At 38.0% G+C, this 22,169-nt stretch overlaps 1 protein-coding gene across 3 annotated transcripts in view; it reads right to left on the bottom strand.

Moving 5' to 3' along the window:
• The window catches only part of FNBP1L (formin binding protein 1 like), a 56,697-nt gene extending 44,867 nt beyond the window's left edge, over positions 1 to 11,830 (bottom strand). For all 3 annotated transcript variants that reach the window (XM_074832521.1, XM_074832518.1, XM_074832520.1), the window contains exon 1: positions 11,648 to 11,830. In XM_074832521.1, coding sequence (XP_074688622.1) covers positions 11,648 to 11,671 — 24 coding nt within the window. In that variant the 5' untranslated portion in view covers positions 11,672 to 11,830. The remainder of the gene's footprint in view (positions 1 to 11,647) is intronic.
• Positions 11,831 to 22,169: the final 10,339 nt, after the last annotated feature.

The raw sequence follows: 22,169 nt of genomic DNA, 5'->3' as shown, positions 1-22,169 counted from the left end.
CATCTGCATAGTCATCTCCGATTTCTGAATCTGTTTATCTTAGAAACAACTCTATTCATTTTTACAACTGTAATGAGTAAACGAATAATAGCTTTTCTGCAATAAAATGGATGTAATCTGTAAAGAACTCAAATGGAAACAAGTGGAGTCCCAGTAACTGCAGCAGAACACTGAACAGCAATAAAATTGGGCCACATCATCCATAAGTGCACAACTAGTACACAAATACTGAGGTGAAATCAAGCATATAAAATCATAGAGAAAATACAAAATAAAGGTGTTTTTCTCAAGATGTAACTTAGGATTCCTAATATTAATGTAAGATAACAGCATAACAAATGTAATTCAAATAAACTACTTGCAGCTGAAACAGTAAACCGTTTCCAGCCAGATGAATGTAATTGGATGAGCCATACTACCTTCTGTGTCAGCTAGTATTAAATACGACTTCACTGGAAATGTCTTTTCATAGACTGTCCTTAAGGTTTAAAGCCAAAAGATAAACCCATAAACTGCACATTTAAACACTGTATAAAACATGTCTGCATGATAAAAATTTGAAATGCTAAGTACAAAGTACAACAAATAGTATCAAGATCACAAGAAACATTTACATATTAGGTCTTTGTTAGAAATGTACTGTTCTCAGTTTCCCAGCTCCAGTATAAACTAATAGCAGTACTCCCACCTAAGGTCTGTATGAAGATGAAACAGGTCTCCTTTCAGAATTAAAACTCAAGGTTGAAACTTGTGTTTGAAGCACTGATATTCCATTGTATCTCTTTATTGAAAAAGCATGAATGCTGGCCATTCAATACTATCACCTTCAGCTGATTACATAGTTTCCCAAAAACTGCAAGACATTTTATACAAATGATGTCAAGATGTATTTGTTACAGAGCCCACGCAGTACAAACCAGACGGAACATGGAAAAATGTTTTATCTAAGAATCACTAAGCATAAATACCACTGGCATCTCATCTTTAAGACTTTATTTTAAACCTCTAAGAAAATTACTTCAGCTATTGAAATTTCAGTCAAACTAAATGACATCCCCTCAGAACCAAAGTAATTGAAAGTCACTGGGTGCTAAGCCATACAAGCACAAAGAGCAGCTAGCACACTCAGCCTGCCTTTGTTTTTGTTCGCACCTTCCTGGTTTTAGAAGACTCCAATTCCAATCCACTGATTGGATGTTTCTTCCAGCAGAAACCTCTTAGTTACACACAACTACTTCTAACTCACTACTTCCTTCTCAGGAACACAGAAGATAAAGCTGAAATAATAAATCACATTTGTATCTCTCAAGTACTAGGCTAGCACCTGAAAAACTGCAACATCATTCCTGGAAAGATAATCATTACACTGCCTAGCACCAGTACCAAAGTAAAAATGTTTCTTAAAGAGCCATTTTAGAAAGAAGTTGCCCTTGTTATTAGAGATAGATCAGTCAGGAAAAAGCTACTTAATATTAATAGTCACTCAAACTCGGGGAGATATGTTAAAGAAATCTAGGTTATATGAACGCAATAGTGCAGCACGAATGAGAACATGACCAGGAACACAAAAGGCCTTGCGGCTTTTACAAAACAAAAGCAATCAAGCTAAAATCAAAATTAATAACCCACAGCCCCTATTTCCTTAGTCTCAACCTGAAGACTTAATCAGAGAACCACACCTCTTGCTATAGGAGTAAATATTTGAGTATCATGCCAAAGAGCCAGGACACTTCACAAAATTGCTTGGCTTGCCTCACATGGTGACATTTCTATTTAAGTTTCATGGAACTGTACAGTCTACATTGCCCTCGCATTAGTTATGAAGTAGAAAAATCCCAGGCATTTGGATTTTCCTGATAAGTTACTGTTTATTTTCAAGAAACAATTTTTTCCTATTTTAAACATGCCATCTTCTCAGACATGAGACCTAACCAGATATTCCAGTCTGTTTTTTCCCATTTTATTACAACACGCCAAAGAACCTTTCAACAAGTTCATCCTTTTCTTCCTCTCCTCCAAACAATTTGTAACACCTTCCTGACCACATTGCAGATCTCAAATGTCACCATCTACTGTTTAGCAAATTTTCCAAATAACAAAAAAAAATGTTAAGGTAAAACTTAATTAATTAGATTAATTCTAAATCATGAGAGCAAAATTTTCACCATTCATAAATCCAAGTACTAACCTATATCCTTGTTCTACTAAATCCCAGTTTACAGCAAAGCTCATAAGCCTGAAAAGACATTCCATTAAATAATTAAAGAAAATAACAAAACAGTTATTTTTGCCAACTTAAATAATGCAGCGCAGCAACTACAATCTACAGATAGTCAGGAATCTTAGATGCAAAGTGGTAATTCGGGATACACTGCACACCTTACCACAGAAACACAGTGAAGGGGCCAGGCAGGGTGAAAAATAGAAGACTCTCCTGTAAGATTACCTGGAAGAACACATCAGTACTGCAGTATCACTAGAGTATCTGCAGACTAAATCAGCTTTGCAATTACTCCATCTCTTAAAAAAATCTGGTCTGAAAAGTTCCTGGTATACAACAGTTACTCCCAAGCACATTAATGAGTGTCACTGACCCTGTGAGACCTTTGCTCATAAAATGAACAAATACTGGTAAAATCAAATATATAGACAAGTATCTGCACTATTAGGGTCCTAATAAAAGTAGATCTAAGGGAGATGTGGGAGCCCATACTTGACCCATCAGAACAAAATTGTTTTATCAGTCCTCATTGATGGACCTTCATACACTTTTCCATTTACTAATCATGAATTTGAACTTATTTTCACAGAAAAAACAGGGTAAAGCATGTTTCATTAAAATGCAGATAACATGCATCATCTCCTATCAGCTACTGCACTTTATTGCTTTGTACCTTTTATAAATTAGGGTCTTAACCTTTGACTTTTCTTTCATATGAGCATTTGAGTTCTTTCCTGAATCTGAAATCTAGGTTCTATCCTAAGACTTGTTAACAATTTATAGATTTTTTTTTTTTTTAATCAGGCTTTCTAACCACTCCAACAGCTGCAATCTTTATCCATTTTCTACCCATCTCATTTCTCAATTACAGTAACATCCTTTTCTCTGGTATTGAGAGATTATAGTTTCACCCACACTTCTTGAGTGTTATCTCTCCCTGTCTCTTTGCATCCTTCTCTATTGCATCAAACATTAGCTTCTTAACCTCATTTTCAAGGGCATTGCTGGCTGATTCCAGCTCTATTACCTCATTATACCAAAGGATTATGGTGTGCTTTTCATGAGACTCCAACACTCCCTTGCACACCCCAACAAGTATTTCCTGCAATTTACAAAGTGGGGTTTTCACATCTACTTGACTTGGGCATCCATCATGAGACAGAATCCAGCAATCAAATGCTGTCTTTCCAAAGGATTTACAAAGCAGATAAAGATCCAAAAGGCACACCCATCTTCATCACCTTCACTCACATCTGGTTTCCCCAAGTATGCCAGAAGTAAGACTGCCCCTCAACTCTCCAGTGCAACTGCTGTCATATTTCAGGAGTTCTTCAGTGCTTAAATAACACTCCAAACTCAAATCAAGTGGATGTCATTTCATTGCACAATGCTGAAAAAATATTGTTTACTTAATATGGAACTACAAAAAAGCATGTTGTACTATTTCTTGTGTATCAGCCAATAAGAAGTGATTTGCATGGTACCTGTCTTCTGAATAAATACTTTCTAAGTCTAAGCATTACCATGAGTACATACTATGATAAAATGGTGAACTTTCTTGTTAGTACACAGCAGATTTTACCCATTCAAGTGAAAAGTTTAAATGGTTACTTCAAATAGACAGTCTGATCAAAGAGAATGGGGCCAAGTTATTAGAATTTGTTGCTTTTTGTGTTTTGCTTCTACCATTTCAAAACAATATATTGCTTTGCACTTACGCATTAAAGAACATTGAAGTATTCTACAAATGAAGGTATTATTAGAATATTAATTTGATTTTAAAAAAACCCCAAACTTCATTCCAATTTTACAACCCAACGAACAGAGAGAAATAGTAAGTTTACTTGCCCAAGACCACACAAGAGTTCCACAGTAAAACCCAAGACAAATTCAGGCCTTGCAATATTAGCTTTTTAGTTCACTGTAAGACTGCACTTCTCCTCTGAAAGATGTACAAACGTACAAACCACAATGCCAGAAAGCAGTTTTAGCAGTCTAATGCCCTTTTTATTGTAAATGACAAAGCAGAAGCAGGGTTCTGACTAAAGAAAAAAAATCAAGGAAAAGCTATTCATGAATCTCACATGTATTTCAAATGTCAACATGACTGAAATTAACAAAAGTAAGTACAGGTGAAACTAAGCCCTTTCTTGTTCTTGTCACTTTGCAGGAAATACAATACTACTGCCACTCTCCTCTTAAGCTAGAACTTGCAGTTGAGAAAAACCAGCAACTCAGACTAACAAATTTGTTGTAGATAATTCCATAAACTAACTCAGTGTAGAGGGTCCACATTTTAATGAAAACCAGAAGGTTTTCATTAGTATAATACCTTTTTTTTCCCTTCTCCTCCCATCCAGCTGAAGCACTGACATGCATCTGAAGACAAACCTCTAAACTTTCTGCCAAGAGAGCACTGGGACTGGGGTACGTAAACTCACTAGGGGCAAAATGAAACAAGCTAACTGGAATTTCAGCTTTCACTGAACAATTTGTTCACCAACACAAGGAAAAAGCTGAACATATCAAGACTTTGGGGAATTCTTTTTCTACCAAAAAGTATTCAAGTTGCTGAAAAAGTATGCACATGTGTGCTATGAACAACAAAAATTTAATCTGAAATGTGTTAAAGAACTTCCCCTCCATAAAAAAAAACCCAACCCACAAAAAAAACGATGTTACCCAATTACTGGCTTTATCAAGCATGCTAAAAAACTGGTCTGCAAATATAACGACTGAAGTATTTAACTACTGTATTAATAATAAAGGATCTCACCCAGATCAATCCTGTACAAGAACTAATTTAAATACAACAAATGAACTTTTACACATTTTAGACTTATTTCAGCAAGTCTATAGCATCAGTGACAACTCTACTCAAGCATTAACACAAACCTTCTGTCTTACAGTATTTACTCGCAAACTGTTGAAAGCACAAATTATACCTACTTGGACGCCCCTCACCAAGAACAGAAGTCTGAACACATTGACAACAGACTTTTCCCTACTCATGCTTTTGTCCATCCCAAGTTTTGATGGATTTGCTGTTCCAAAGGATCATTATTTTGACAGATACACTCTTTAAAGAAATTCTCTGCTTGGTTGAGATAAAATATCTTGCATCTCAAACAACCTCCTGCTATTCTCACTCAGGAAATCAAACTGCCAGCTGTAGCATTTAGAATCTTGATATAGGCAACTCTCACATTTTGAACTATGAACAAGGATACTACACACATTTCTAAAGAGACAGAAATATTTTTCCAGCATTTAGCATTTCCAGATTAGTAAAGTATGTTTGTACAAACTTCCTTAAAGAGCACATACATTTCCAAAGTACATACACAAGTGGGGCCATAAATAAAAACAGATGACATTTTAATAGGTAACAGGTGATAAACAGTTTTCAAAACTGAAAAAATACTTTCTCAACAGATACTCAAGGGCACAAACATGTATGTATTCTTGAATTAAATTCTGTTCAACATCAAAACCAAACTGATAAAAGTCTCAAGACAATGACTCACCCCTTCCTGGAAAAATCAGTAAAAAGGTCAGATGTTTATGAACCAGACAATTGCTGGAAAAAATACAGACAAACATTATTTCTAACTAAAACTTAATGCAATTGTTTTCATTCTGGTGCCTGAAGTAACTACACATTCAATAATCAAATACTTGATCCTTACATAACTTTCTATTTGGAAATCTCGCAGGTCTTCACAAGGATGAGATAAACTGCACAATACTCCTTGTGAAAGACTGTAACCTCACAGAGGTTAAGCATTTTATCCAGCATCTTACCCATGACAGAGGAAATGTATGGCCATCCCATGCATCTGAAAACTGTAATTTCATACTTTAGCCACAAGACACATTCCTTGCACATATTTGCAGACCACAATAGCAAGAACACTGAATGAAAAGAGAATCCATACAAAGTACTGCTTGCAATCCTTGGGTTAAGTTGAAGGAGAAATCTGGGAAAAATACATCCAGGTCTCATCTCGCAAACATCTATGTATTTAATAGAATATTGCCTTTAACACAGTATACATTAGCACGTGGAAAAGAAGTTTATGAAAGATTAAAATTCAAAAGCACAGAAGAACTTCCACATGGGATATGGCTTGATATTTAAAATTACTTTCAATGTTTTTGTAACTGTTTAAAAAAACCCAATTTACTTGCATTAACAATGCTAATGACCACATAACCAGAGTCATATTAATTGTAGAAAAAAGCTTCTCAGTTTCAAACTGCTTTGAAAAAAATTTTTTTCATACTTACATTCTGTGGATGTTTTACATATAATTAAACTTGGAAACTTTTAAGATTAGACAACATCACCATACAATTTATCATCTTCTACAAAAAGGGAATATACGATTTTGAAACAAGAAGGAAACAATGCCTGAAGCAGGCATTGAAAGCATAAGAAAATTTTTAACAGCTTTTGAAAAACTACTGATGCAACTGAGAATTAATGTTTTTGTAAACAAAACTCAGGTTTAGGTACAGAATAAATTTAGTTTAAGGAAAGATTAAAAAGAGCACATCACGAAATATACTTTGATCTTCCTTTGGTCCAACACAACTCATTTCTAAAATGGTATTGCACAGTTCCAGTGGTTTCTTAATTATAAAAGATGGTGTGCTGCTGGCCCTAAGAAGCTCACAACAATAGTATCATTAAATCTTCTACAGCCTTTTTTTTTTTTAATCATGGAATCTTAGCACAAAAGCCCTCAGCAAAATTTCTGCTTTAAATATTTATCAAGAGGTGAGAAACAGATGGCTAGACTGGTTTTACAGACTGAAAATGTTCTGACATGGTATTCAAACTCTTTTTCTGCCAACTGCTATTAAGGGGTTCACAGAGGTTCGAAAGCCAGAACGTGTATCAAAAGCTGAAAAACATCCTTCCTGATTTTTTTAAAGAGACAGTAAAAACTCTTTAATTAATTTCCAAGGAAGCCACTTCAGAGTGCCAATCAGTTTCACTTGTTTCCACTCATTAAGCCAGGAACTTCATTATCAACCATCCTCCAGTCTCCAAAGCTCAGTGAGCCTTTAGCATCAAAGCAAATGCACTACATATTCAATTTAACCGCACAAAAACCCAAGACAACAATAACCAGATACATTTTGTTAAATATTCTATGTTCATGTTATTTGTACACTTCTTGCCCATCACAAAAAGAACTCCAGATGTACAGAAACATACACACTGAACAGATGCTCATGCTGAGTAGATTCTTTAACATACCAGAATCCATCATTTTTATTTCCAAATATTTAAAGTTACTAAAAAAACAATTTTAGTTCCATTCATCTATTCTTGCCCTGGGACACTGCAGCACAGTTTGACAGTCAGACAGGGACACCTTATAAAGCAAGTATGCAAGTCTGCCTAGGACTTCAACGTGTAAATGCTCTTACTGCTCATGAGGTGAACGCAAGCACACCGAATTAAAAAAAACTGTGTTAAAAAGAAGTGTCACAATGCTACTTCATGGTTATGTGACTCCTTTCATCAGATGATTATTGATTTAGAAATATTACCTAGGAAAAAGTTAAATATTACAGCTTGGAAAATTTAGCACACAACAGTCAAATTCTCAGAAAATATAATTTCAACTGGATTACAGGAGACTAGACTTCTCAGTTCTCACTACTCTGCTCTAACCATTAAGAGAATATTATCATCCAAGGCAGCTCACTGAAGTATCTTAGTTTTTGTGTGGACATACCATAAGGAATATGCTGCAGAGTGACCACAAAGACAAATGCACTGATGAGAATAAAACTATTTGTGGAATAATACTTTCAAAATTGATCACAATTGTTGTGATAAAAAAGCACAGAAGAGGAACATATTTCACACAGCATAAAAAACATAGAATGAAACAGTTCCAATGACAGGACGGCTTAAATGAATCAACATTTATTTTACTATTATTAATTCACATTATTTCATACAATGCTATCAAAGCAAACACAACAGGGAGCATGCTTAGCCAAGACATAGTGAAAAGCACAAAGTGCCATTAACTACTTCAGCCTACTCAAGATATGTTTAGGCCAATGCACACTCACTTCAGAGAACATTAGTGTACTTATAAAGATAGTTGCTTGAAAAAAAACCCCATAATCCAGAAACAGAAATAGCAGCTACAGAATTTAAAGAACTAGAAAATACTAGCCCATCAAAGAAAACCTTTCCCTTGTCATGTCCCTGATATAACCATTTAATTAGCATATGCATCATTTCAATACCAGAGCAGCCATATTAAATAAGTACCACATAAATACCAGACATGAGTTGCTTTCCTAATCCCCTAATTTTTATTCTGGCTCCTTATTTGTCTCTAAATTCATCCATGTACACTTTTTACTTTATCAGAAACAGCATAAAACTCCAAGAAAAAAAAATCAGAACTATGAATCAGCATAAAACACCAATAATCAGCATGAAGAGATACAATTTTAGAAGGCAGGGTTAAGGAGACATTAAAACACCTGATAAAAAAAAATCAAACTTGCCTCAGTGAATCAGCAAAGCCTACATACGTATTTGTAAATGTTCTGAAAAACTATCATCTAGATACCAGTCTTAATGCTGAAAAATTCCACTTTTATGACCACAGGTGCAAGCACTAATGAGGGAGAGGTTCAGGCTCATCAAGGTCTCCAGAAAACCTGTGCAGAACAGTTCTGCAGCTGGAGACTCTTAGCACTCAACATCAGGAGCTGCCAGTGCCCTGCTGCCATGAGCAAACCCGGGGCAGCCTGGGTGGCCTTCAGGAGCTGCACTGATGCTAGCAACAGGGAAAAGCTATAGTAGAACACAACACTTCTGATAGTTTATTTACTCCTTGTTCAGAGCCCTATTTTTGAAGCTCCACAAATACTGGTTTTCCTTGTGATTTTAATCTAGATTAAAGCTAATTTTTAATGAATTTAATTTTGTGCCAGATTAAAAAAAAAAAAAAAAAGTACTTTATTTGCCCAACACAAGTTGTTAAACAATTAAAGGTTCAGTATTCTTTTCAGTCAGTAGAAGCACTGAATGTTTTTCCAACTAAGAAAACAGTTTGCTTTATAACCCTAATAGATATTTTTTAAAAGTATTAGATTCAACAACAACAAAACATTTAAAAGGTACATTTTAAAGTATTATCAGAAGCTAGTTGTATTAGTTACAAACAGACCATTTTATGCATGAAGTTGCCTCATTAGTGTAGAGTTACAGGTATCTCCTGTTATCAAGCAAAAAATATATTAAGTTCTGCTGAAATAAAAGTGTTGCAGTAAGTTTTAGCTTAAAATTCTGGCATTGTATCTTCAAATTAACATAATAATTGATGACTTGGGGAAAAAACCATATAGGAGCTTTAAGATAAAATTCATCTAGGTTCATGACACTGTGAATGGAATGCCTGTCATTAAAAGAAACTCTGAAGTCAAAATCCACCTTTTTGTATATATTTCCTAAACACATAAGGAAGATAAACACTTTCTTACAGAACTGAACACAAGATAGACTACAAAACCTTAACTGTTATTTACAAGCTGAACAAAGAAAGTAAGATTAAGAGGTTGCCAAAATGAACAGAAATGAGTAAGCTAAAACTGTTTTCTGAAGTGATACATACTTCAGTGCTTCCAGAAGAATATTCAGTGCTCTCCTAAAATTCAAAACCCCACTCTTCCAAAACACTGACCTCCAACCTCTGATTTTAAGTATATACAAGCATGAACCACAAAGACACACTTGTGCTGCCAATATAATTCATGCTTTTTACTTACTACTTACTGTTAATATTACAACAGCTTTATATTTCAGTTGTTACAGCAGTGCTGTCAGTACTTCACAAGTGTATTTTATCTGAATTCTCATCATGCCTATAAATACTAGTTAAGTACAAGGTACTGTACAAAACACTAAAGTAACCCCTAAATATCTTTAAATCAGGCTTCTCCATGTAGTACACTCGATGCAATGCTATTACATCTTCATTTTGCATAGCCGGACACGACTTACTCAGGTGGCTTCAGGAGCTTCACTGGCCCAACTCCTATACCCCGCCCACACACTGTGACCGCAGTGCCACAGCCTGCCTTTGGCTCCCCACCTCACTCGGAGAACTAGTTGTCTCGCTGCCGAGCAGATCTTTGCTCCTCTAGAGACCAATAGCCTTGTACTAGAAACTACTGATAAAGGAATTTAATTCAACTACAAATGAAAAAAAAAAAAAAAAAAAAGAAAAAAAGTAAACGATAGGTCCAAGTTAAGAGTTCCTGAACAGACTTCAAGCTGCAATGTTTAGCCCTCTACAATTTATTTTTTCTGAGCTTTGTCTGTGCTTCACAGCCTTTAAAAGCAAATACACGAAGGGCAGGCAGCATTTAAAACGGGGACGACGTTAAACCTTCCCTGGTACTTTTTTTTTTTTTTTTGGTTAAGCTTTCCCACGATCAGTGTCAGCTCCAGTTATAGCAGCAACATTAGGAAATCCGACAAGAGAAAATAAAACATCCCATAACTGCCTGCGAGCAGGCAATCACTGTGCTTCACTCCGGCAGATTCCCTCGGGAGAAGCCCCTTCTTTATTGCCCTTGGCACTGCCAAAAACCCTTCAGAGGAGGAGGGGAGGTTGAAGAAAAGATCTAACGCAGCGCAGCCACAGGCCCACAGACACTGTCTGTCTCCTTGCTGCCAATTCTTCGTATTTTTTAAAAAAAAGAAATACAATACAGTATTAGCCAATGCTCTGGGTTGCCTTTAGAGACAAAGCTATACAATAGCTGCTTCCAATTAGGGGCGACAGCTCAAAACGCTCCTCTCGTCACAGCAGCCCGGCGGTTTTCGGGAGAGCAGCAGCGCTGCGCCCGCCCGGCCCCGCCGCCCAGAGGGGACCCGGAGCGGGCCGCGGCCCCGGCCCCAGCCCGAGCCGCGCCGGGACCCCGCCCCACGCCACCCCCAAGCACGCCGCCGGCCCCCGCCGCCTCGCACCGAGCGCCCTGCCCTCCTCTGCCCGGGGAGGAAGGCGGGGGGCGCGCACAAAGGAGCGCGACCGGCCGCGGCCGTTACCGGGCGAACGGCGGAGGGCGAGGCGGCGCGCGCCCACCCCCCGCCCCCGGCCGGCCCGCGCCATGGCCGCGCGCGCGCGCGCGCCCGCACCCCGGACGAGGCGCTCCCCGACCCGCCGCCCCCTCCCCAGCCCTTACGCCGCCCCCCGCATCTCGACCCCCCCCGCCCCCCGCCAACCTCCCCCGCCCGGTGCCCGCCGCCCCAGCGCCGAACAAAGCGCCTCGGCGACCGCCTCGGCCCCGGCCGCTCGGCGCCTCCCCCGGGGAAGCCGCCGCAGACAAGGGAAGGCGCCGAATCCCAGACACAATGAGAGGCGAGCCGGGACTCACCCACAGCTCCGTGCCCCAGCTCATGGCTGCTTCGCGGGCAGCGCCGGCTCCAGCAGAGGCGACGGCGGGGAGGAGGCGTCGGGCGTCGGCCGGAGACGGGGTCCCGCCGGGGAGCGCCGGTGCCCTCGGTCACTGGGGAGAGGCGGCGGCAAGGAACGACGTCGCTCCCAGCTCCGGCTCCGCCTGGCTCGGGGAGGGGGGGGCGCAGCCGCGAAGGAGACTGGGAGAGGGGCGGGCCCGGCTGAGGCGGCAGCGGGGGGACGGGACGGGGTGAGGCCGCCGCTCCCGAGGCGCCACGCGCACCCCGGAGCCTCCCACGGCCGTGGGTCGGCGGGGGGTCCCGGCGCGGCGCAGTCCCCGTTACTCATGAACGAGGAGGAGGGGGCGCCTGGCGGGAGGCGGCAACGAGGCCCCGGGTCTTTGTATCCCGCCCGGCTGCGAGGCCTCCTCACCTCCCCCCGGGAAAGCGCTGACTCACGCCCGGGAGAGGCGGGAGGCGCACCCGCCGCACCTGGCACGGTGGCAAAAAAGAGAAAGAAACAAGGAAGGCTTTTTTTTTTTTTTTTTTTTTAAACCCCACAGGTGTGTAAGTAAATCCTAAATGGAGAAGCTAGGAAATGCGAGGCATGTGATGGAGTAGTTCGATGAATCATATCGTTGAATGACTATAACAGGGAGTTTCCTCAACAACTGGAAAAGGAAGGATGTTAAATCCTTGTCAAAGGATTATTTTTTTCCACCAAAGTGTCTGTTACGAAGCTACTAACAGCAAAGGCTCAGAAAGCCACCTGAAGTCCCCCTCTCAAGGCATCAATTTCTTGTTTTTTCTCTCATTTTTACTTAATCATTTTTATAGGCTGCAACAAAAACTCAGTGAAAATACTGCTGTCTTCAGTCTCTAGACCATGAAACTTAAAGTTTATGATTTAGTTTTCACTAAAAACGACTTAAATCCATTTTTTCATTTCCAAGTCACCTTTCAGGTAATGTTCCTTTGCATCGTGCTTAATTTCAGTTTAGTCCCACTTTCCATATGAAAGGAAAATGCAGGTTGTTCTAGGTGGATATGAAATTACTGTATTCAAATAATATTAACATCGGAATTTATCAAAATAAGCAAGTGATCACCAGATCACCAACTTCATTTCTGGAGTGAAATATTTAGTCACATTACGCAAGAAATGCATTTGGGTCTGTGGGGATCCACAAAATGAATAAATACGTCACATGCTGCGGTGGCCTATGTGTATGTTTTAGCAAGCTGGTGGTCATTGAACCTCCAAATTTTAGACTCTTAAGATTAAATTCCACACTTGGGCACACTTCAGTTGAACTGACACATTATTAACTCTAGATTGCATGCATTACTGAAAATACCACGCAGAATACATGTTGAGGATTCTAGTACTGAAGCAGAAATAAATTAATGGTAAAAATAATTAATAAATATATATTTGAATTAACATGCCTTTCAGGATTAGGAAAGAATAATTTCCATTAAATGCTGTAAACTTCAATCAACATTTTGCTTAGCTGCCAGTTCACCACCCACCTTTATACAATTCTTCAAAACATATAATCGGATGATATAATTGGATAACCTGGTTCAAATCATCATTAAGTAAAAATTAAAAAGAATTTAGCCATTTTATATGCTTTTTATTTTAAATTAATACCTATACTGTAACTTGCAGCATATGTAATAATTTTTAAAAAGAGGGAGTTCAAAATCGATCGCACATTAATCCATATTCTACTGTGTCCTAACCAAGGTTTATAAATGTACCCAACGATCTGGGCACCTTTGGTTTTGGATGCCAGCATAATTTTGAGAAACAAATGTACACTGAGCCTTTAACACCGGAAGTGAGAGTCCTGACCATTTAAGTGAATTAGAAATTTGCTGCTGGCTTCAGGAGAACCAGGATTTTTTACTTTCTGATCATTTCAGGAAAACTCATCTTTCCAATTGTTTCAGTTGAGACATCTAACAACCCTAAAAAATAACTTCCGAGTTGAAATTTTCAACCTTAGAAGTCCCAATGGAGTATTGAAAATGAATCTACTGGAAAATGGATCCTAAATTCTAGATTTATGGATTCAGAAACTTTGAAAGTCAGGCACTTGGCACTCAAATTTGAAATACTGGCCTTCGATTGCACGAAGCATACATCAAGAGAGTTTCAGTGTGTAATTTTTTCTTTATATATATATATATTTATATTTGTGGTTGGTTGATTGCTACCTGAACCCTCAGGTTCTTTTACTTACCTCTAATTTAAGAATTAACTAATTACTCCTATTTCTGCAAAATGTGCAAGGCCAACATTCTCTACATGTCAGGATTTGTTTTCAATTCAGAACAATATAACAAAATTGAGTATTTTATGGTCATCTCTAACCATTTTAGAAGAAGGAGACTGCAGCCTATATCATAGGTACATGAATACAATACTTCGCTTCTCAGTAATGCTTAAAAAGCCTAATTCTAGCTAATGAGAGGTCTTCCCAGGACAAACAGGATTCCTTCTTTCCATGCAGCTCTCTTCAAAAAACATCTTAACAAGCCCCAGGGTAAAGCAAGCGTCAGGAGCTGGATGATGTTGCAGAGATTCTGGGTAACTTCACAACCTCTAGAAGAGGTTGAGAGACTGCTCTGAAATACTGTGTAAAATAGGATAGGTGTTATCACAGCAGCCTCTGGGCCATACCTACCTTTTAAGAGCATATGTACAGTATAAAGAGGAGCAATCAAAAGATAGTACTGAACAGGCTTGGATCAAGCTAGCACCAAAACAGGAAAGCGTATTGTTGCATTAGAGCACTACTGCAGTCGTCTGGCTAATTATTCATGTTCAGAGGTTAACAATTAGACTTGGGAAGTAAGGCTGGTTAGGCCAGAAGCCGTACACATTAACATACTGTTTCTGGGACCCAGCCTAATGTTTCTGCATGGAAGCATGAGCAGCATAGCTGCATCAGTTCGTTCACAACCAGCTCAGATCGTGGCCCTTCATTGTGCAGTGCAGAAACACCCCTGGAGAATTAGCACAAAATCTGACTCAAAGGATACAGTTCACAATTATCTGAGATACGCCGGATAGCTGTTGCTTCTTCAGGAAAAGTAAATGAAACAGATTAGGGAGAGTTGGACAACATATATACACTATAAGAAAATGGAACAATGATTGCTTCCAATATTCCTGGAAATGCAGTATTTCTTAATCTAATCTGGGCGTATTATTATTTTAAAACATAAAAAAAAGAACGTAAGTCTTAAAGTCTGTATGATACAGAATAAAAACCTTCATAATCTCTTTTATATAGTTTTCATATTACAGGATACCAAAAAAATCAAGTGCAAGGCCTATTTCTTGCCAACAGATTTCAGTGGCTTATTAGTGTTTGAAATTAAATATGGGCACAGCTGTTTCAAGGCTGGTTTATGATTTTTAGTTTGCTTTCAACTTCATCAAAAAACCCAAATATATATATATGTATCAGGTACATATACGAAGATGTGCATTTCAGCTTTACTTAAACTAGGAGCCACCCCTTCATCAGTAAAGAGAAGATCATAGCTCCTTACAACAATAAACCACAAAGGTAATTGATTCTAAGTTAGTTAAAAGACAAAAAGCACTTAGATAAGTTATCACAGAACCTGGAATTCACAATATATTAAATAAGACCATGTGATCAAATAAAATTTAACTCATTAAAAATAGAAGTCTTAGCAGCATTAACACCATTTCAGATTCACAAGAAGTCTGACATCACAGTCATCATAAGGCCCTTTTCCTGCTATAGTACACTCTTGCTGTAGGAGATTCCCATATATATATATACACATACATACACACTGAGCTATGCTCTTCTTCAGTTTAGCAGTTCAGGATATGAAATGACCTAGCTGTAAGATGAAGGGAAGAGTCTACTGCATCTCTGCTGGAAATGTTACAATTAATCATTTAGAATTTTGACATGGTTTCTGTTATCAGGGATTGCAGCTGGCCCTAGGCCTAGAAGTAATTAAACAAATAGTACCCTACAGATTTTTATTCTTCTAGTCACATCCTTAAAAACACCAGTCTTAGGTGAAAAAAAAAAATTAAAAAGTCTCACTCAAGAATACATTAAAGACATATTTAAATATTTTTTACATGCAGCAAAGTCTTTGTGATAAATTGCATTGTTCTAGTATCCTCATAAACCATTAGCATTTTCTAGAAGATGATGACAACTTATTTTTAGCTTAGAAAATTTACTGTTATATCTAGATATTTTCCCCATCATTGACTAATTAATGCAGGCTTTATAAGAAAACTGCCTGATTTTATTTTTAGACTGAATCCACATCATTCCAGTTATTATAATAGTTATGTATTTTGTTCATTCCATTCACTTCTCAACAGAATCTACTTGAGTTTACAAGTGTACCTAAGGATATTATCTTGGCAGAACAACAATTTGCATGATTAATCTGGAGTAGCAGAAAAGCTGTCTGGCACTCCCTGTGGGCACACTTTCTAAAGAGAGAAGCAGCTTAGCTTTTTATTGCCACAAAAATCAGCAGGACCAAACAAATTACTTCCAAATATCTCTTTCTCAGTGGGAGGTGCCATTAATCCTTTTCTCTGCTAGCCAGCAGTGTCTTTGTCATATTGAAATTGGATTTTTATTCCACAAAGAAAATGAAGTGTTGCAAAAACCAGAAGTATTATCTCTTTTTGCTTCAAAAACAAAAGAATTTAGCTCCCACCCCCTTTACACATGTATTTCCCCCATCACCAGCACTCTAAGTGCTCCAATTTTTGAAAATACTGATGTTCATAATGCCTCCATGTGGTGAGTGGGTAATCATTACTGTACAGCTCAGGAAGTACTTTGGGACAAAAGAATAGGTCTTGACACTTCAACTTGTGCTGAGTTCTTCACAGACTTTGTCGTCTCCCAGAGGCTGGTTATTTAACCATAACAGCAGTATGCAAAGAGTTTGTAGCTGTGCATCTGACTAGAGGCCTACTTCCATTGGGTTCCTATTTCAACTACTAGGCAAAATAAACTTACAGTTTTACTCCGAGTACTGATTTATTTTTTTAAAAGCAGAAAATCAGCAAAAAACTGTATTAGTTGGACCACACCACCCCTGCTTCAAGACAGAAGGAAAACTGCACTTATTAGTGCAGCCTCAGTCACTTCTTAGGGCGACCTAATTCTAATTTTTCTCCTATGTCTAAATTTTTGTAGGAAGAACTGTACCCCCCCCCCCCCTTTTCCAATCTGTACTGAAATGCATTTTATATAGCAGGAAAAAAAGGTATGTTTCTTCTTCTTCTCTCGTCTCAGCAAGCAAAACAGAAAGACATTACCAGTGATCGGTTAACAGAACTGAAAGGACACTACTTACACCAGCTATAAATAGGAGGAAAATAAGAACTTCCTGTCTGCTTTTATGAAATATCCTCTATTCACTCCTTTTGCCTGCACTACAGCCAAGAGCACATTTTTCCATGCCATATGTAGCAGAGGAAACATGGTGTCAATCAGCATCAACTAGCAATATTCCAAGTACAGACTCTTACTTCACAGGAATTTGTTTTTTTCCAGTGAAGCAAGACCATCACATGGTAACTCAGCATTTCCTTGTGATAACATACAATTCTATCCCAAGCTGGAGGCTAGACAATTACAAAATATCATGGAATACCCATAAATCATGATCTCAAAATATGACTTTCAACTCTTTAGTGCTTGCATTAAACTGCTTGAACACTACGAATCCCTCTGCTTTCATTGCACATACTTTCAGAATTATATCAAAACTTAATAACCATAAATGTTTTCGCTACCTTAATTTCCAATATCTCCAGTTCACCTAACCCATGTCTTATCCATTCTCCCACCAACCTCATCCATGCACATTTCTTTACATTAAAAGAACACTGAGCTGTATCTAATATGCAGAGTTAGGTATAGCTATGGTGCATTCTGACAGTCAAGATTTTTAATTACCATATTATCTACAGGCATAAAGTTATTAGTTTTGAGATAATAACCAAAGACTTGAATATTAACTGCTATATGCATCAATTAGCTAGCAGCTTTCAAGCAGAGTGTATAGATTGACATCCTGTATCAATACTGAAAGATGGAGAGTCTGTCATGGCACTAATTCAAGCTGTAGAAAAATGAATGTGTAGCTAAGGATCAGCACCACCCATTTTCAGACTTGCTAAAATATTTTACCATCATCTGACTTTGAATTGTGATCAGAAATACAAATATATATGCAGTTGTGCAAAATCTGACATAATAATTGAACATAATTAGTATCCTGGGTTACTGGTTAATCTCATTAAAGGAGTTTTAATTTAAAGCTGGTTCGTAAATTATCACCATAGACTGTGAGGTTCAGTTAACAGGTTTCAGTAGTTTCAACACAGCCCGCTGAAACCCATTTCCTGAACTTGACAGCCGCCTGCTGGCAAGCGAAAGAACAAGCAGTATAACACAATACCAACCTCTCCTGCTGTAATCAATGAGATCCTATTTCATTGAATAAGGTATGAGTTACATTAATTTGAAACTGAGAAGGCAAATGATCCCTTGATTGTCCTACCTTCCTTGACTTCTCTTCCTTCAAAGGATTTCATTTCAGTGGTCAGTGGTTTCATTTCAGGTGTCCTTCCCTTATTTTAAATCAGCGGTGGTTCCTCCTTTTCTCATGAAAAAGTAGATGTCTACGTTGCGTAATACCACATTTAATTGGTGCATGAAAAAATACTGTCAAAGGACCACAGTCTGGAAGGAAACTCGAGGGTAATTCACATATTCAAGAAAACTCTCCCCCTCCCACTATAAATCACTTTAAAAGAACAGGAATCAGCAAATAAATCAACAATGGGAATGAGAACACAGTGTGCTCTGCATAGAATAGATATCCCACTAAACAAGTCAATTACCTTTCTATGTCTCCCTCTCACAGTAATAAAGATAACTACAACTCTGTTTATCATTCTTATTTGTTCCAAGTGAGATTCTAATTGGAGACTAACTGCAGAAATTTTCAAGTAATACTGAAGAAACAAAACCAAAAATAAAGAAATCACTTGTTTAGAAAGTAATTTTGTTTTTGTGACATTACATTTTTAGAGCTCTACTTAAATAAATTCAAAGACCAGTGCCTGCTCTTTGGACTTAAAAGGCAGATCAAATCTAACCAGTAGCCAATTGAATCCTAGTAAGAGTCTTTCCCCCCACATCCCTTTGTCTTTGCATATTCTTCATTTTGAGACAAGGTGAGATGCAAAGGGAAGAATATACACAATTTCTTAAGACTGTTCTTTTCCCTCGCTAACACACTATCTTTTAGTAGCCGGGATTCTTCCCTCTGGATTTATCACTACCTTGGGTATGCTTCTTATGTCCAGATCTCCTCAGCTGATTAATTTTTGAAAATTAAATACACAGAATATGAGGGTTCAGTTGTGTTATTACTACCTTTGTGTCTAATAGCTACTCCACAAAAAGAAGTTATTATGCCACTATTTCCTATGACCTTTTTTTCACACTAAAAAAATGCACCATTTTCAGCACGAAGTGAAAAATTCAACTGAATCTGAGGACTAAACCGCCCCTTTGGGTTGGAATATATACATCACTGAGGCAGGTTACAAAAATGTATCTGAACACATGTACATATGAAAAATCTATTTCAGCATTCAGAAGCTTTTTTCTGTGTTCATAAAGGAGACAATTTTAAAATATGCTATTGTAACACAGTCAGTACTAGAGATCTTAGTTTAGGGCAACATCCAATTCTCAATACCTTTCTCACATGATTAAAGCAAAAACACAGTTAAAGCAATCAATGAAATGCCCTCTTCCTCCAGGCTTGTCTGTTACTACAGCCCTTCCCCACAGGACTGTGTGATTCATGCCCTAGATCCTTTTCATCTATGAAGGGAAGTTAGTTCATCATTTTCCTGAGAGAAGAGTTTGAGGGGTGATTTTTATCTCAGAACATCAAGTAACACTTTTACAATAGGTAAAATAACATTTTGGAAAAGATAACTAACAGCAGTGACATACCGTTTAGCCCTCTGTTCTCACATCCTGCAGAAGACAGAATAAATACCTTTTTCACATTCAGTCAAAAATTGTCCCTTTCATTTGAATGACACAATATATTAAGATAAACTAACTTCACTTGTTTATAAAGCTTTCGTTTTGTTGAATTTTATTTAGAACTATATTTTTAAAAACAATTTTGTAAACATCTCAAAAACTGTAAATTTTTTGCAGAAATGAAAACATGATTGTTTCAAGTTTCAAAACATTAGAACATATTGAAAACAAGAAAAGAACAAGTTATTCATAATTTAAGGGTAATGAGTTTAGCTGCATAAAACTTACCCAGCAATCCCAGACAATTAAATTACCACAGGTATAGAATATATTAACACCAAAGAATATGGAAGATGTAAGTGCATATTTAAGAAGCAACTGTCTAAGTTTTTAATTTCACCTGCCTGAAAAGTAATTATCTATGCATGAAAAGTTGTACCAGTTAGCTGTTACAGTAGGAAAAAAACCAATTCTTTGTTGCTCACATTCCTCCTTCATCATACAGAATTGCAGGATGGGATGGTGAAGACTTACACATTTTTTGCATTACTAACACTGCCACTGCCCTGATAAATTTAGTTCTCTTCCATGGGTTACACGGCTGCCTGAGAAAACAAAGTCATACCTGAAACTAAAAGGACAATGACTTTGATTTCTACGGGTATTCACTCTGTAGGTGACAGAATGAAACTTAAACACAACGTTAATGAAACCAAGTCCTGGCCCATAATCAGCAATCCCAAGCACTGTGCTATTACAAATAAATGCTTTCCTCTCTGACAATGACTTATAACAAGTCTGTTTTCCCAATTACTTGCTCTCTAGATGAATCACCCTTCCATGAAGTCTGACATGAAGATAACATCATTTTCCTCTACACCTCTTAGTGGGCTACCTCTTAGTTCTGTAGCATGTGAAAGCAATAACTTCAAACCACAGCATGGATTGTTCAAACACTGACATTATTATACTGAGCAGTGTAACACTGCCTATGCCTAATTAATGCTTGTACAATGCTTTGAAGATATAAAAGTTTATGATTACTGACTAGTGACAGTACTGAACTAAGACCAAAACTGCACTAATTCCTACTGACATGAGTGTGAAAATCATTCCAAGTTACACCATGAATACTACTACTCCCAACAACATTAGTTATCCTAGGTGGGGGCTGAAGGGGAAGGGGAGAAATCAATTACTTTCTTTGAAACAAACAAAAAAAAATCTCTAAAGTATTACAAAAATTAATCACATGAACATTCAGCCTTGAAATTAAATGTAATCTTTACATAATTTAACATGCCTCTTAGAAATCTTCACCCGAGATATGTAAAGCATAGTTGCTCTTCACATTTAAAACTCAAGAAAAAGGAAACAGGTTGTACCAAGTACTGTCAATCCTTACTTGAACATTTGGTTCAGGCTGTGGGATAAAAGTCTTCATGTTTTATTCCTGTAGTTGACATGACAATATCACAGCCATGAATAAATAAAATCAAATGTCCCCTTCCCCAACATATGCAGGAGCATCATCTGCTACATATTTCTACCCTAAGTTATTCAAGTTTCCGCTAGACTCATCCACACAGCAAAACCCATGCTTACTGGATTTATGAACAATTGCTGTATGGGATCTGGCATATCCAGCTGGATTCACTCTCTAATCATTTTGCTGCAAAACCTCCACTCCCCAAGTATTAGTTCAGTTGCATTCTAGCACAGTACCACAGAAAAGAACAGCCTGCAATTCAAGCATTCACCTGATCTGTTTCTTTCCAGGAATGCACAGCTCCAGTGTACTTGTTGCCCCACATATCCAAGAACTGGGATAACTACTTTCAATGCCATTATTAAATTCTCAACATTACTCATTTTGGTTCCATGCAAGCATAGCTACAGAAAAGAAACCCACTCATTTCAATCAGGAAAAAAATACTCAAACTAAACACAAACATCTTTTGGAAAGGAACCTACCATTCCTGATTGCCAGCAAACCTTAACTGGCCTACACTAAGCCTCACTGACACTTTTTCAGCACCCAGTTATACCTGGCACACTCTAGTCACAGGTGGCACATTCGCTGAGCAGTCTTTTAGCAAGTCCAAGGTATCAAAGTGCTAGACTGTCTAATTTATCTGTAAGCAAAATCCATCTTAACACTGGCCAGTATCCCACTGATGTGCTCCCACTGTGTAAGCTGCAAAGTAAAACTTTTCCATCTTAGACAGATTAATAGCATAATACCAAATTTAACCACAGCATTCTTAACCTTTCATACTACACTCCTCCTTCCACATTGTTTTGTGCATGGATTACACAAAATCGCAACCCAACACTGGGAGATTGAAACGAAGTGTAAATTTCAGAGTAAGGGTTTTGCTGTTCCACAACC

Source organism: Strix aluco, chromosome 8, assembly GCF_031877795.1.
Source record: "Strix aluco isolate bStrAlu1 chromosome 8, bStrAlu1.hap1, whole genome shotgun sequence".
Lineage (NCBI taxonomy): Eukaryota > Metazoa > Chordata > Aves > Strigiformes > Strigidae > Strix > Strix aluco.
Note: the sequence above shows the minus strand (reverse complement) of the source record. Positions and strands in the feature narration are given on the sequence as shown.